We start from the raw sequence: 12,693 nt of genomic DNA, 5'->3' as shown, positions 1-12,693 counted from the left end.
GGTACACCCCGGTGGGGACAGGAGAGAACGGCTCCGTGTGGGATTCGGGATGTTCCCGCCAGTGCCATCAGCAGGGACCGGAGTGAACATTCCACATCCTGAGCTCAGTATGGAATTGGGGATGTTCCCACCAGTGCCATCAGTAAGGAGCAGAGTGAAGGGCTCCAACCTGAGCTCGGTGTGGGAGCTGGGGTGCTCCCCTCTCTCACAGGGTGGGGATCCAGGCTCTCTTGGGCGCAGGTAACCCCACCCCCAGGACAGACACCCCCCACCTTGGCGCCCTGTCCCTGGGCACTACTTTGGGGTGCCCAGGATCATGTAGAAGGTTCCGGGCTGGGGCACGAAGCCGACGGCTTGCAGGGCGCGCAGCGAGGCCGTGTTGTGGGGCAGCACGGAGCAGTAGATGGGGAAGCCGCGGGCGTGCAGCTGCCGGCCCAGTGTGGCCAGCGGGAGCCCGGTGAGGCCGCGCCCGCGCCAGGCGGGCACCGTGTAGCCGTGGCGCAGGCAGCCCTGCCCGTCCAGCAGGCTCCAGGACACCGGGCGGCCGCGCTGGTCCAGCAGGCAGGCAGAGGGCAGCGCCCGCACCAGCCCCAGCAGGAAGGCCCGGCTGCGGGCGTTGCCCCCCAGGGCCCACGTGGCGTTGAGCAGCGAGATGTGGGATGGGGACACGGGCGCCAGGCGCAGGCCTGGGGGCATCCTGCAACAGGGCATGGCACAGTGGGGAGTGCTGAAGCCTGGTCTCAGCTGGGATAGCAGATGGGATGGGACTTGGAACCCCTGTGCCACCCAAAGGTGGAATCTGGGACTCGTGTTTTCCCTAGGGGCAGGATTGGGTACACACCTGTGCCGGCCAGGTATGGGACTGGGAAACCTTATGCCACCCAGGAGTGGGGTTGGGTGCCCATGTGCCACCCAGTGAGCCCACTCATGTCACCCAGAGATCCCTGTGCCACTCAGACAAATGCTCAGGGACCCATGTGCCACCCAGGGGTGTGCTCAGTGATCCCATTCATGTCACCCTGTGCCTCCCAGGGATGTTCTTAGGGACTCCTGCACCACCAAGGGATGTGACTGGTCCCTCGGTGCCCATGTCCCCCCAGTGTCCCATGTCCCCCCAGTGCCCCTCACTCACTGCCTGCGGGGCTGGGGGGGCTCGGGGCTTATCAGCGCCCGGTACCGGATCGTCTCCACCTTCATGCCCCTGGCGCTGGCCACCTCCTGCACGGCCTCATCCAGCCCATCCTGCATTCCTGGGACCCCCTGTCAGCCACACAGGGGACCCACATGGAGTGTAGGGGAGCCCTGTGTCCCCCCAGTGCCATCCTTACCCAGAATCTGGAAGGCTCTTTCCTGGGTCACTGCCTCAGTGCCCTCCAGCAGTGCCTGCAGGGCTCCCTTGTCCCGGTAGAACACAGACAGCTGGTTGGTGTAGTAGTCCTTGGGGTCCCTGTGGTCCTGGGAGGGACATGGAGCTGAGGGTGGCACCCCAATTCCCAGGCTCCTGGGGTGTGGGGTGCTGCTGCCAGGGGGGGCAAGCAGGGCAGCACCTCTGGGCGCAGGCGGGTCAGGACAATGCTGAAATGGGGCCAGGAGTCCACCAGCACCTCGTGGGAGGCCGGGTTCCCCCTGGCCACTGTCATCACAGTCCCCAGGACCTGCACAACAAGGTCGTTGTCACCGGCAGGACAGGGGAGAGGGGACAGAGGAGTGCCCAGAGTCCCTGGGGTCCCCTCACCAGCAGGGGGGAGGGAGCAATAGAGTCCCCAGGGTCTCTGTCTGCAGCAGGGCAGGAGAGAGGGGACAGAAGGGTCCTTGTCACCACCAGGGGAGATGGGGAGGCAGAGGGGTCCCAGCGTCCTCATCATTGGCAGGGCAGGGGACAGGGGACAGGGGACAGAGGGGTCCCAGGAATCAGCAGCACTGACACGGCAAGGGCGAGGGGACAAAAGAGTCCCCAGTGTCCTTTGTCCACCACCAGCAGAGAGGGAGGGAGGGGCAGAGGGGTCCCCAGGGACTCTGACACCAGCAGGACAGGGCAGAGGGGGCAGAGGGGGCAGAGGGACCCTCGGGGTCCCTGTCACCGGCAGGGTGGTGGGCAGGCTCTTCCGCAGGGTCTCCTCCAGGAGCTGCAGCTGGGCTGGGCACCTCAGGATCAGCATGGCTCCGTGACTGCGGGGCAGGCGGTGACACCGAGGATCCGCGGGGAGCTGGTGGCACTGGGGCAATGTCCCAGAGTGTCCCAGCTGAGCGCCTATCCCAGGTGGCCACAGGGCTGGCCCGGTGCCCAGCGTTCAGCAGGATGGACCCTGCCCGCTGCCCCCGAAGGCAGGGGGCACTCGCTGGCCTGTGACAGCTGGGGGTAACCATTGTTACCGAGTGCCCACAGTCTCCATATTCCCACTCCACGGCCCCCTGGAACCCACAGACTCAGGACTGTTGCAGGGTGAGTGCTGCAGGAGCTGGGGGCCGTGGGGAAAGGGATGGGGACAGGGACAGGGGCCATGCCTGGTGGTCCTGTCCCCCTGTTATTGAGGGTCTGTTGGCAGGACAATGAAGATCCTGACGTGCCCAGCCCAGCTGCAGCACCTGGAGGGGATCCTGAGGAAGAGCCTCCCCCTTGCCCTGCCGGTGATGGGGACCCCACTGTCACCCCTGCCCTGTGCCATGATAGGGACCACAGTGCTACCCCTCCCCTGCCAGTGACAGGGACCCTGCTGTCACCCCTGCACTGTGCCATGACTGGGATCCCAGTGTCACTCATCTGTTGCTGTGATGGGGACCCCAATATCCCCCTTGCCCTGTGCTGTGAGGGGGACCCCAATACCACCCCCGCCCTTTGCCCTGCTGGTGACAGGGACCCCAGTGCCACACCCACCTGTTACCCTGGTCATGGGGACACCCGTGTCACCAGGGAACCTTTTGCCACCCTGTTCCCTGTACCTGCCCCCTCCCCTCAGCTTTGACCCCATATCTGCTTGACAATCCCCCTAGCTCTGACCCCACATCTGCCCCCATGTCCCCCATATCAAGCCCCCATCCCTGTCCCCTCCTGGTCCCTCATTGCTGACCCCCTTTTCCCCCAGGTCTTCGGGGCAGTGCTGAACATCAACCGGGGCAACCCGGGCCACTTTGAGGTGCTGGTGGACAAGTGGCCCGAATTTGGCGCCGTGCTGGCCCGGCCCAGTGGAGAGGTGGCCAGTGGGGACATGGGGAGCTGCAGGAGGGGGGTGACACGGTGCCCTGGCCTGTGCCAGGTGTGCTCAGAGCACCCATGGGTGCCCCCAGGTGCCGGTGAACGACGGCTACTGGAACACGCAGGCAGCGTTTTACCGGGACCTGGGGGCGTACCGGGCGCTGCTGGAGACCCCCGGGTGCCTGCGCTGGGACGCCGCCTTCACCCTCATCGGTGGCCTGGGGACACCGGGGTCCTGGGGGGATCCTGGGGAGGGACTGGGCATGCTAGGAGAGGTGCTGGGAAGCACTGGGAGACTGGGGAGAGCTGTTGGAGGCAGGGAGAAACTGGGAGGTACTGGTGGAGGGAAATTGGGGGTGCTGGGGGACACTGGGGATGGGTGTTTGGGTGCTGAGGCCTGATTTGGTGTGCTGGGGTGGGGTTTGATGGGCGATACCAGTGGGAAGTGTTGGGGGGGGATTTAGGGGTGCTGGGGAGCACCGTGGTCGGATTTGGGGATGCTGGGGGGCACTGGGGAATTGCACTGCTGGGTACCCTGGAAGCAGCATCCTGGGGGTACTGGGGTTGTACTTGGGGATGCTGAGGGTAATAGGAAACATTGCAGCTGGATTTGTGGGTCCTTGGGGACACTGGGGAACACTGGGGTTGTACTTGGGGATGCTGGGAGTAGGACTGGGGTATGGGGCACACTGGGAGCAGGGATTCGCTGGGAACAGGCACTGGGGTTGCAGGTAACCCCTGGGGACGCTGAGGAGGACACTGGGGTCACACAGGGGGCCTGGGGACAGGGATGGTGGGGTACAGGGGGAACAGGACCCCCTGACATCCCCACCCCAGGGCTACAGGACGGAGTGACCACGGTGTCCCAGGACCTGGCAGGGAGGAAGGGCGTTGAGCTGGACATTGTCGAGTACTACTCCTACTGGCACCCCGACCCCAGCACCATGCCTGAGCCCCGGTGAGAGCCCCCCACCCTTGTCCCCACATGGGGACACCTCCGAGCCCCCCACTGACCCCCGCCTCGCCCAGGCTGGCCCCCGGGGTGCGCGTGGGCTCCCTGAGCCCCTCGCACGTGGACCTGCTCAACGACACGTGGCCCTACGGGGGGAACGCCCGCAGCCGGCGCTACCTGGCCGAGATTTTGGGGCGCTTCCCACAAGTGTGCCTGCAGGACGGCGGCGGGCGGCCGCTCGCCTGGGTGCTGACCGACCATTTCGGGACGGGCACCCACAGCTACACGCTGCCCGAGCAGCGGCGGCGCGGCCTCATGCAGGTGGCCCTGACGGTGGCGGCGCAGCGGGCGCACGCCCGCGGATTCCCCACCTTCGGGCACACGGCGCTCTGGAACCGGCCCATGCAGCAGCTGCAGGAGCTGCTGGGCCACCAGCGCCTGCCCGGCGTCTGCCGCTACATCCTGCACAACCCCGGCCTGGACAGGGATGAGCCCTGAGGCCGCGCTGTCCCCTCTCTGTGCCGAGCTCAAATTAAACAGCGGTGTGGAGTCCCTGATGGCTGCCCTGGGCGTTGTGTCCCCCCAGCACCGACCGTTAACAGCGGTGACACAGCTTGGTGGCTCACATGTCACCCTGAGGCACACAGCGTGTCACCCTGCTCCAGGGCACGCGTCTCAGTTATTCTCAGCTCCCCAGGGGAGGGCTGAAAGCCTCAGGCAAATCTGCACTGGTGGCACCTGCAGTGTTACCCCCTCAGCCAGGGCGTTGTCACCACAGCTGGGGGTGGGACAGAAAGGCACCGAAGGGACAGAGAGTGGCACAGAGGACAGAGCGGGACTGGGCAGAGAGTGACAGTGTCACGGCGTGAGTCATGGTTTGAGGGGTCTGAGGGGGACAGGCAGGGGTGTGACAGTGTCCAGGGTGATGGGGAGTGCTGCAATGGGGGTGACAGTGCCCAGGGCAACAGGGAGAACCACAGGGGTGACAGTGCCTGAGGTGATGGGGACAGTCAGATGGGTGACAATGCCAGAGGGCAGTAGGCACAACTGGGGGGGGGGGCGGCAGTGCATGGGGTGACAGTCACTGACACGGGCGACAGTGCCAGGGGAACAGGGAACACGGGGGTGGAGGTAACAGTGCCCTCGAGGTGACAGGAACTGCCGCGGGGATGACAGTGCGGCTGGTGGCGGGGACAACTGGGGGCTGACAGCACCCGGGGGCTGCCGAGGGGGACGGGGGACCGGCACCACCGCCAGGGTGGCAGTGGCCGAGGGTGCCCGTGGCCAGTTCCCCGGCCCGGCCCCGCCGCTTCCGCCCGGCCGCGGGCAGGGGCGGGTCCCTCCCGCTGGTTCCCGGTAGCGGCGGGTCCCGCCCGGTTCCCGGTATCGGCGGGGCCGTGCCAGCTCCATGTCGCGCAGGGCCATGGAGCAGCCCCGGCGCATCACCGACTCCTTCCCGCGGCGGCTGCGGCGGCGGGGCCCGGGCCGGCCCCCGGGCAGGCTCAAGGACAAAAAGGAGAAGGAAAAGGAAAAGGACAAGGTGCAGGTGAAGGTGCGGGACTCTCCCCGCTCCCCCTCGCAGGCCCCCCCGGACCCGGCGCTCCTGGAAATGTTGCGGCGCTTCGACCTTACCTGGGAATACGGCCCCTGCACCGGTGAGCACTCCCGCTTCCCCCGGCTGTCCCGGCGGCCCCGGGCTCCGCCCGGCCCCGCTGAGCCCCCGGTATCCTCCGGCAGGGATCACCCGCCTGCAGCGCTGGGAGCGGGCACAGGAGCTAGGGCTGAGCCCGCCCGGCCCCATCCGCGACGCCCTCCTGGAGCACCGGGACAACCCCGATATCACCTACAGGTGGGTGTGGGCTGGGATGGGGTGGGATGGGATGGGATCCATGGGGTGGGGTGGGATGGGGGCACAGGGCGGCCTCTCCCGGTGCCCCCCGCCCTTCCCGCTGACCCCCGTTGTGCCCCCGCAGCCTCTGGCACGAGTACGAGCTCTGAGCCGCGGCGCCGAAGAAGGGGGGACCATTCCTGAGGCGCCCAGACCCCGTTCCAGGGACACCGAGCGGATTAAAGCTGGTGTGAGCGAAGGAAGGGGTGCTGTGTGCTGTCTGGGGGGGCACGGGGTGGGGTGAAGCCTTTGCAGGGGGAGGGCAGGGAGTTGCATCCTCCTGAAAAAAAGCCAGGTGGGGCGTCCAGTCACTCAGTTTAGTGCCACCGAACTGGGACCCAGGGAGAAAAATCTGTTCTTGGTTGGAGAAAGGGAGGTTTTTTTTTTTCCCAGGAATGGGGCAAAAAAATGAGGAATGAGGTATAAAATCAGGGCGGTGAGGCAGGTGGCTGTGGACTGTGGGGATGTCCGGCAGTGGGGTGGCAAGAGTGACAGTGTCCTGTGGGATTCAATTAGCAGCTTTGCTGTGTGCAGAATCGTAAATGACAGGATGTGTCTGTTAATTATTCAGGTTATTGATGACTTAATTCACCAGCTCTTTCTGTTGCTTCATCAATAAAACAAGTTGTTTCTATCCCAAGGCTGCAATGGAGTGTTGGGGCCAGCAGTAACCTGGGATAAGGTGGGATGGGTGGGGGGCCACCCACAACTCCAGGTTCCAGCCAGGAACCTCCTTCTCTGGGAGGGCGGATTTAGGTGGGATTTTGGGAAGAAATTCCTCCCTGTGAGGGTGGTGAGGCCATGGCAAAGATTACCCAGAGAAGCTGTGGCTACCCCATCCTTGGAAGAGTCCAAGGCCTGGCTGGATGGAGCCTGAAGCAACCTGGGCTAGTGGAAGGTGTCCTGTGGGTCAGGGGTGACACAACATGAAGGGATGCCATGGTGGGGGGGCGTTGATACCATCTCACGGGGTGGCTGAGGGTGCGCCCGACTTACCCCCCTGCTATGGCCACAGCGAGCTGCGGGCTGTCTGCATGCTTCAGTCCTCCGCTTCCGGGCCTCGGGACTGTCCCCGTCCCGATTCCAGCAGTAATTCCAGCATTGATTCCAGTCTGGGCGCCAGGCCAGGCCTAGGCCGCGGCCTCGACGGTTGCCATGGCAACCCGGAAGTTGTTCTCGCGCAAAGGCCGCCGGGAGCCGTAGTTTCCTCCGTGCCGCACAACATGGCGCCGCTGGGTCCCTGTGGCCGCCCGCTGCCCCCAGAGCGTTCATTCTGATCCCTACTGACAGCACCCCACCCTTCAGATGCTCAGGGTCACAAAGACATGAGGGGCGGCCATTTCCACACTTTATTGCCAGTGCAGGAGCGGTGCCCGTGTTTTTGCGTGTGGGGCTGAGGCACAGGCACCTCCCAGCCTCAGAGTGCAGGCGGGAAGTGGGCGGGGCGTGCCGGCTGCCTGGCCACGCCCCCATGCGTAGGCCACGCCCCCTCGTTGCTATGGCAGCGAGGAGTCGCTGTCCCATGTCCCCCAAATTAAGGAGCGGGTTCATCAGTGTGGGCGTGGCCAGGTGCATGGGTGTGGCACTGGGTGTGGTCATCGCTGTGGGTGTGGTCACAAAACGGGACGGGGCCGCCATCCAGGCTGGCCTGGCGCACCACACCACGCGGGCGGGACGAGGGTCGTGACCTCGGGGAGGGACCCCCTTCTTCCTCTGTGGCCTCAAACACCTGAGGGGGGACAGTGGGGTCATCCCACGCTGCTGTCACCCTAAAGCTGGACCCGCCATCCCACCCCGACCCCTGCTCACCTCTCCAGCCAGGGGCTCTCCCAGCAGCTCGGGGGGCTCGGGGGTCTCCAACAGGCTGATGCTCCGCATGACAGAGCACAGGGAGATGCGGGGGCGGGGGGATGCCCCCAGCAGCCCCCCAGCAGCTGCCTCCTCCTCGGAGGGCTGCGGGGAGGCCAGCGGGGAGGCCAGCGGGGACAGGCCACTTGTGTCCCTCGCGGTGTCCTCCTCGGGGTGCAGCGCCTGCTCGGCCGCTCGGGGCTCCCACAAGCTGCTGTGCCGGCTGCCACAGACCTGTCAATCAGCACCTGGCCACTCCCCCTGCTGGGAGCCACGCCCACTCGGCAGGGTGGGGTTCCATGGGCTCCGCCCCCACAAACTCCACACCTTTATGGGCAGGGCGTGGCCACAGGAGCCCCGCCCACAGAACGGGGTGTGGCCCCTACAGGCCCCGCCCTCTTGCCCCACAGGGGTGTGGCTCTGGCAGATCCCACCCACCTCCACAGGTGTCCCAACCCACCTGTCCCCACCCTGTCCCCACCCACCTGGCGCTCAGGATGCCCTGGTAGAAGTCGAGCTGGCGCATGAAGCCGGGGTTGGGCAGGACTCCGGGCCGGCAGTGCCGGACGTGCCGCAGTGCCCGCTCCAGGGGCCACCCGAACTCCTTCATGGCGTAGGCCAGCACCGTGGCAGCCGAGCGGCTCAGCCCCATCCGGCAGTGCACCAGTGCCCGGCCTCCCGCCGCCCTGCGGCACACACTGCTGGCACCATGGCACGGGGGCCACTCGGGGACACTGTGTCCTCAGGGCTCCCAGTGCCCCCCAGCCGTCCCACTGTCCCCAGCCACCCCACTGCTCCCCAGGATCCCATGTCCCAGCACTCCCTAGCACCTCAGTCATCAAGACCCCTCCTCACGTCCGCCTCTCCCCTGCCCCACCTCCGGCTCCTGCCCCCGATATCCCCCGTGGTGTCACCCCCCCTGTGCCCACTGACCGGACGCGGGAGAGGAAGAGGAAGGTGTCGTTCCAGTGGGGCAGCAGCTCGGCCGCCTCCTCGTCGTACACCCGCACGTTCATGTAAGTGAACAGCGCCGGGAAGAAGTTGTCGATCTCCCGCGCCACGTTCAGGATGTGGGTGACCCTGCGGGGATGAGAGTGACACCCCAGGGGACCCCATGGCCACCCCACAACAGTGCCACCACACGACAGTGCCACCCCACGACAGTGCCACCCCACAACAGTGCCACCACACGACAGTGCCACCCCACGCTCACCTGTTCTGCTGCAGCTCCTCCAGGTTGGCCGCGTTCCATTCAGAGCCCTGTGTGGTGACAGCGGTCAGGGCAGGGGACACTGCCGCCCGTCCTGCCCACCCCGCCCATCCCCGGTGCCCACCAGGAAGAGGTGCGGGAAGACGCGGGAAGGCCGATCCATCTGCGCCAGCACCAGCAGCATCTCGTTGTCTATGAAATCCTTGTGCTCGGCCAGGCTGTGCCCCGTGCGCCGCTCCAGCTCCTCTCGCACCTGGGCACCGCTCCGGGTCAGGGATGGCCCTGGCCGTGCCCGGGACGCCCTGCCCGGTGCCACCCACCTCCTTGGACGTGACGCTCTCCAGGTCGGCGGCGGCCATCACCTCCCGCAGCAGCGCCCGCACCGCCTGCTCCGACAGCTCCAGCATCGCTGGCCTGGCAGCGGCACCGCCTTGTCACCCATGTCACCCGCCCTGGCCACGCCCTGCCGGGCGCAGCAGAGATTGGCCAGCGAGCTGCGGGTGTGGCAGGGGAGCTCACCGGAGGGGCGTGGGCGAGGCGGGGCGCACGGACTCGAGGTCGGCCATGGCCAGCCACTCGTTGAGGCAGCTCTGCTCCGAGCCCAGCGCCGCTGCGTAGCCGCGGGCCCAGGCCAGTGCTGGGCCGCCGGGGATGTGCCCGCCGCGGGCCGCGTCCTCGCAGGCACGGTGCAGCTCCTGCAGCACGGCCCTGCCGCACAGCACCTGCCACCCCTGCACTGCCACCGCGCCTCCCCACAGCTGTGTCCCCCTCGCTGGCTGTGCCCAGCGCGTGGGTGCCACCCAAACCCTGCCCAGCTCCTTCCACGTGCCCATGGTGGTGCCCGTGGTGATACCCAAATCCCCTGTGCCCACATCCCTGTGTCCAGCACGGTGCCCACCATGCCCAGGATGGTGACAGCATCCCTCGTGTGTCCGTAGCAGTGCCACACCCCATGTCTGCTGTGGGGCTGAGATCCCCCGTGCCCCTGGCAGTGCCAATGTCCCCGGTCCCCAAGGTGGTGCCCCCCCCCCACCTTGTGTCACCGTGCCACCCACACCCCCCGTGCCCAGGGTGGTCCCCACACCCCCCGTGCTCACACCCGGGCCTCGCTCACCACATGGTCTGCACAGAGATGGGCTTGAAGATGCGTGTCTGTCCCCCCGAGGTCACGCTGAAGCCCCTGCACATCACGGGGACACAGGCGGGGCAGGGTGGGCACCCCAACCTCTCTAAGCCCCTCCCTGTCCCAAAATTCCATCCCACTCTTACCCGTCGCCATCGAGGAACACCTGGGTGTCGCTCCAGAGGGGCAGCACCATGCCCAGGGTGCAGCGGGCGGCCCTGGGGCAGGCAGAGGTCAGGGAGTGCCGTCGCCCCCCCGGGCCCTCCCCGCACCCCGCTCACCCCTCGTGGGCGAAATCCACCCCCAGCAGCGCCGTCTCCGCCTCGGCTCCCGCCTCCTCCGGCCGCACCACCAGCAGGTACCGCACCCGCCGCGGCCGCGCCGACTCCAGCCGCACCGCCTGGGGGAAAAGGGGGCATCGGAGGGGGGATCTGCCCCTTCCCCAGGCTCTGAGAGAGCAGGAGGAGCCTCGGGCTGGGCCATATCCCCTCCTCATGGAAGGTGCTTCAGCTGATCTGTAAGGCCCAAGTGTAAATTAGCCAAAGAAGAAACTGATAACGGCAGTGTGTACCCCTGAAAGGAATTTCACCAGGGTCGTTGGCATGGAAACTGAGGAGAAGGAGAGGGAGACAAACAACCTGCAGCTGGAAGAAGTGTGCTTGGAAAAGTTTTGTGAATGTTGGTTGAAAGCAGCGGTGGAGGCTTTTTGTGCCAATGAATGTCGTGTTGATTTTTTGTGTCCAATGAGTGGGGTGTAAGCTTGGTTAAATGTATAAAAGACAGCATGCTGTAAGAGTTAACAGAAGCGTTCTGAAGATGTCACTGTGTCACTTTGGGTGACTTGACCATCCCAAAAACGACCCCTCCTCATCACTTCCCACTCCATCCCTATCCCCATCCATGTTGCATTCCCATACCCTTCCTCAATGTTCCTGTTTCCATCCCAATCCTGTCCTGTCCCATGCTATCCCCATCCCATCCCCACCTTCGTTCCATCCCATCCCCATCCTCGGCCCAGCCCATCCTCTTCCCACCTTGTCCCCATCCATCTTTCCCTGTCCCCATCCCATCCCCGCGTTCCCGGAGGGGGGAATTGGTGTCCTACCAGCCGAATGGCGTCCTGGGGCCGCAGCAGCTGCATCATGAGGTGCAGGTGCTGCTCCTGCTGTCCCGGGGCCTGGCTGGGGGGCTCGGCCGGGGGGGGCTCGGCTGGGGGGGGCTCCTCCGCAGGCAGCAGCCGCGCGGCCCCCTTGACCATGACGAAGCTCTGCCTGGGGGGCAGGAGGGCCCTGAGCGCCCAGGGCACCCCCAGAGTGCTCCTCCAAGAGGGAGGGAAACTGCGTCCCTGTCCCACCCCAGTGTCCCCCACCCCGAGGTTTCAGAACCCTCTCTCACCGTCGCTGCAGTTTGCCACGTCTGGGAGCATCTTCTTCCTGCAAATTGGGAGGCAATTCCTGGGGGAAATGTGACTCCAGGGCATGGACCAGGCTCGGGGGTCCCGCAAACTCCCACCAGCGTGGGCACCACAGGCCAGTGACCCCCTAACCTCCCCCACCAAACAGTGTGTGCCCCACGGGGGTATAGGGAACCTTTGGGGTTCCATTGTGGAGATGGATCCGTGGGGACCCCTTTCGGGATGGCAGGGGGGGTGTCCTGTCCCTGTGCCCCCCATCCCTGGCTGGGTGAAAATGCTGGAAAGGGGCTCTGGGATGAACACCCAGAACAGGCCCAGTGGTTACTGGAGGGGGGACGGGGGGCACAGGGGGACACTGGGACAGTGAAGGGACTGGGAGCGCTGGGGAAAGTGGGAGCGACTTGGGACAACCCCCCCCCACACACACACCTCCGTATCCCTCCCTTAACTATGGGGAAACCCCGGCGGGGAGTACAGGAAACTCCAACGCGTGCGGAGGGCAGCTCCCAGTAAACTCCCAGTAAACTCCCAGTACAGTCCCATCGGAAGCGCCCGGGATGACCCCGCACCGGGAGCGACCTTCCCCCCTCCACCTCCTCCCGGGACAGCGGGACCTTCCGGAGCACCGGGAACCCCCGGGGCTCCGGGAAACCCCCGCGCAGCCCGTGCTCGCCACACGGGGATCCCCGGGACCGGACCATTTCCCCAGAGCACCGGGACCCGCGGGAGCTCCGGCCCTCCCCTGTACCCCCGCACCGGGGGTGCCCCGCGGCTCTGGCACAGCCCGTACTCCCCCGGGACCTCTCGGGGCTCCGGGACCCCCCCGCCCCCCCGCCGTGCCCACCCTGCCGGGATGCCCGGTCCGCTGCACTCACCGCGGGGCCCCCGGCGGAGCCCCCCGCCCGCCGCACCGTCACCAGCGCCATGCCCCGCCGCGCCGCCCCCCCGCACCAGGAAGCGCCGCCGCTGCCCCGCCCGGACGGGAACGGGAACGGGAGCTGGAGCGGGAGCGGGCACGTCCCGGCCCCGGGCACGTCCCGGCACGGCACGGCTCTTCCCGCCACG

At 66.4% G+C, this 12,693-nt stretch overlaps 3 protein-coding genes across 7 annotated transcripts; 2 read left to right on the top strand and 1 right to left on the bottom strand.

Annotated features, from left to right (window-relative positions):
* Nucleotides 1-85: 85 nt before the first annotated feature.
* SSH3 (slingshot protein phosphatase 3) lies at nt 86-12,608 on the bottom strand. Of its 5 annotated transcripts, none has more exons than XM_063397417.1 (18): nt 12,504-12,608; nt 11,610-11,647; nt 11,320-11,485; nt 10,496-10,614; nt 10,361-10,432; nt 10,206-10,271; nt 9,611-9,799; nt 9,412-9,505; nt 9,216-9,344; nt 9,095-9,141; nt 8,815-8,961; nt 8,367-8,567; nt 7,843-8,115; nt 7,030-7,762; nt 1,548-1,655; nt 1,329-1,455; nt 1,133-1,250; nt 86-697 (listed from the first exon to the last, which is right to left on the bottom strand). In XM_063397417.1, exons 1-18 carry the CDS (start codon nt 12,552-12,554, stop codon nt 295-297), a joined length of 3,081 nt encoding a protein of 1,026 aa, XP_063253487.1. In that variant the 5' UTR covers nt 12,555-12,608; the 3' UTR covers nt 86-294. The 5 variants fall into 5 exon arrangements, 3 of the variants coding, with proteins under 3 accessions (XP_063253487.1, XP_063253488.1, XP_063253489.1); XR_010080396.1 differs by having other exon boundaries at nt 557-697; nt 1,133-1,260; nt 12,504-12,607; XR_010080397.1 differs by having other exon boundaries at nt 557-697; nt 1,133-1,242; nt 12,504-12,607.
* Nucleotides 2,360-5,077, top strand: LOC134550691 (glycine N-acyltransferase-like protein 3). Its single transcript, XM_063397423.1, has 5 exons — nt 2,360-2,628; nt 3,084-3,191; nt 3,286-3,406; nt 4,031-4,151; nt 4,223-5,077. The coding sequence occupies exons 1-5, from the start codon at nt 2,551-2,553 to the stop codon at nt 4,641-4,643; spliced, it is 849 nt and encodes a 282-aa protein (XP_063253493.1). The 5' UTR covers nt 2,360-2,550; the 3' UTR covers nt 4,644-5,077.
* Nucleotides 5,473-6,667, top strand: POLD4 (DNA polymerase delta 4, accessory subunit). The gene is made up of 3 exons (XM_063397422.1): nt 5,473-5,800; nt 5,883-5,994; nt 6,119-6,667. Exons 1-3 carry the CDS (start codon nt 5,554-5,556, stop codon nt 6,141-6,143), a joined length of 384 nt encoding a protein of 127 aa, XP_063253492.1. The 5' UTR covers nt 5,473-5,553; the 3' UTR covers nt 6,144-6,667.
* Nucleotides 12,609-12,693: the final 85 nt, after the last annotated feature.

Source organism: Prinia subflava, chromosome 5 (assembly GCF_021018805.1).
Source record: "Prinia subflava isolate CZ2003 ecotype Zambia chromosome 5, Cam_Psub_1.2, whole genome shotgun sequence".
In the NCBI taxonomy this organism is placed as follows: domain Eukaryota; kingdom Metazoa; phylum Chordata; class Aves; order Passeriformes; family Cisticolidae; genus Prinia; species Prinia subflava.
Note: the sequence above shows the minus strand (reverse complement) of the source record. Positions and strands in the feature narration are given on the sequence as shown.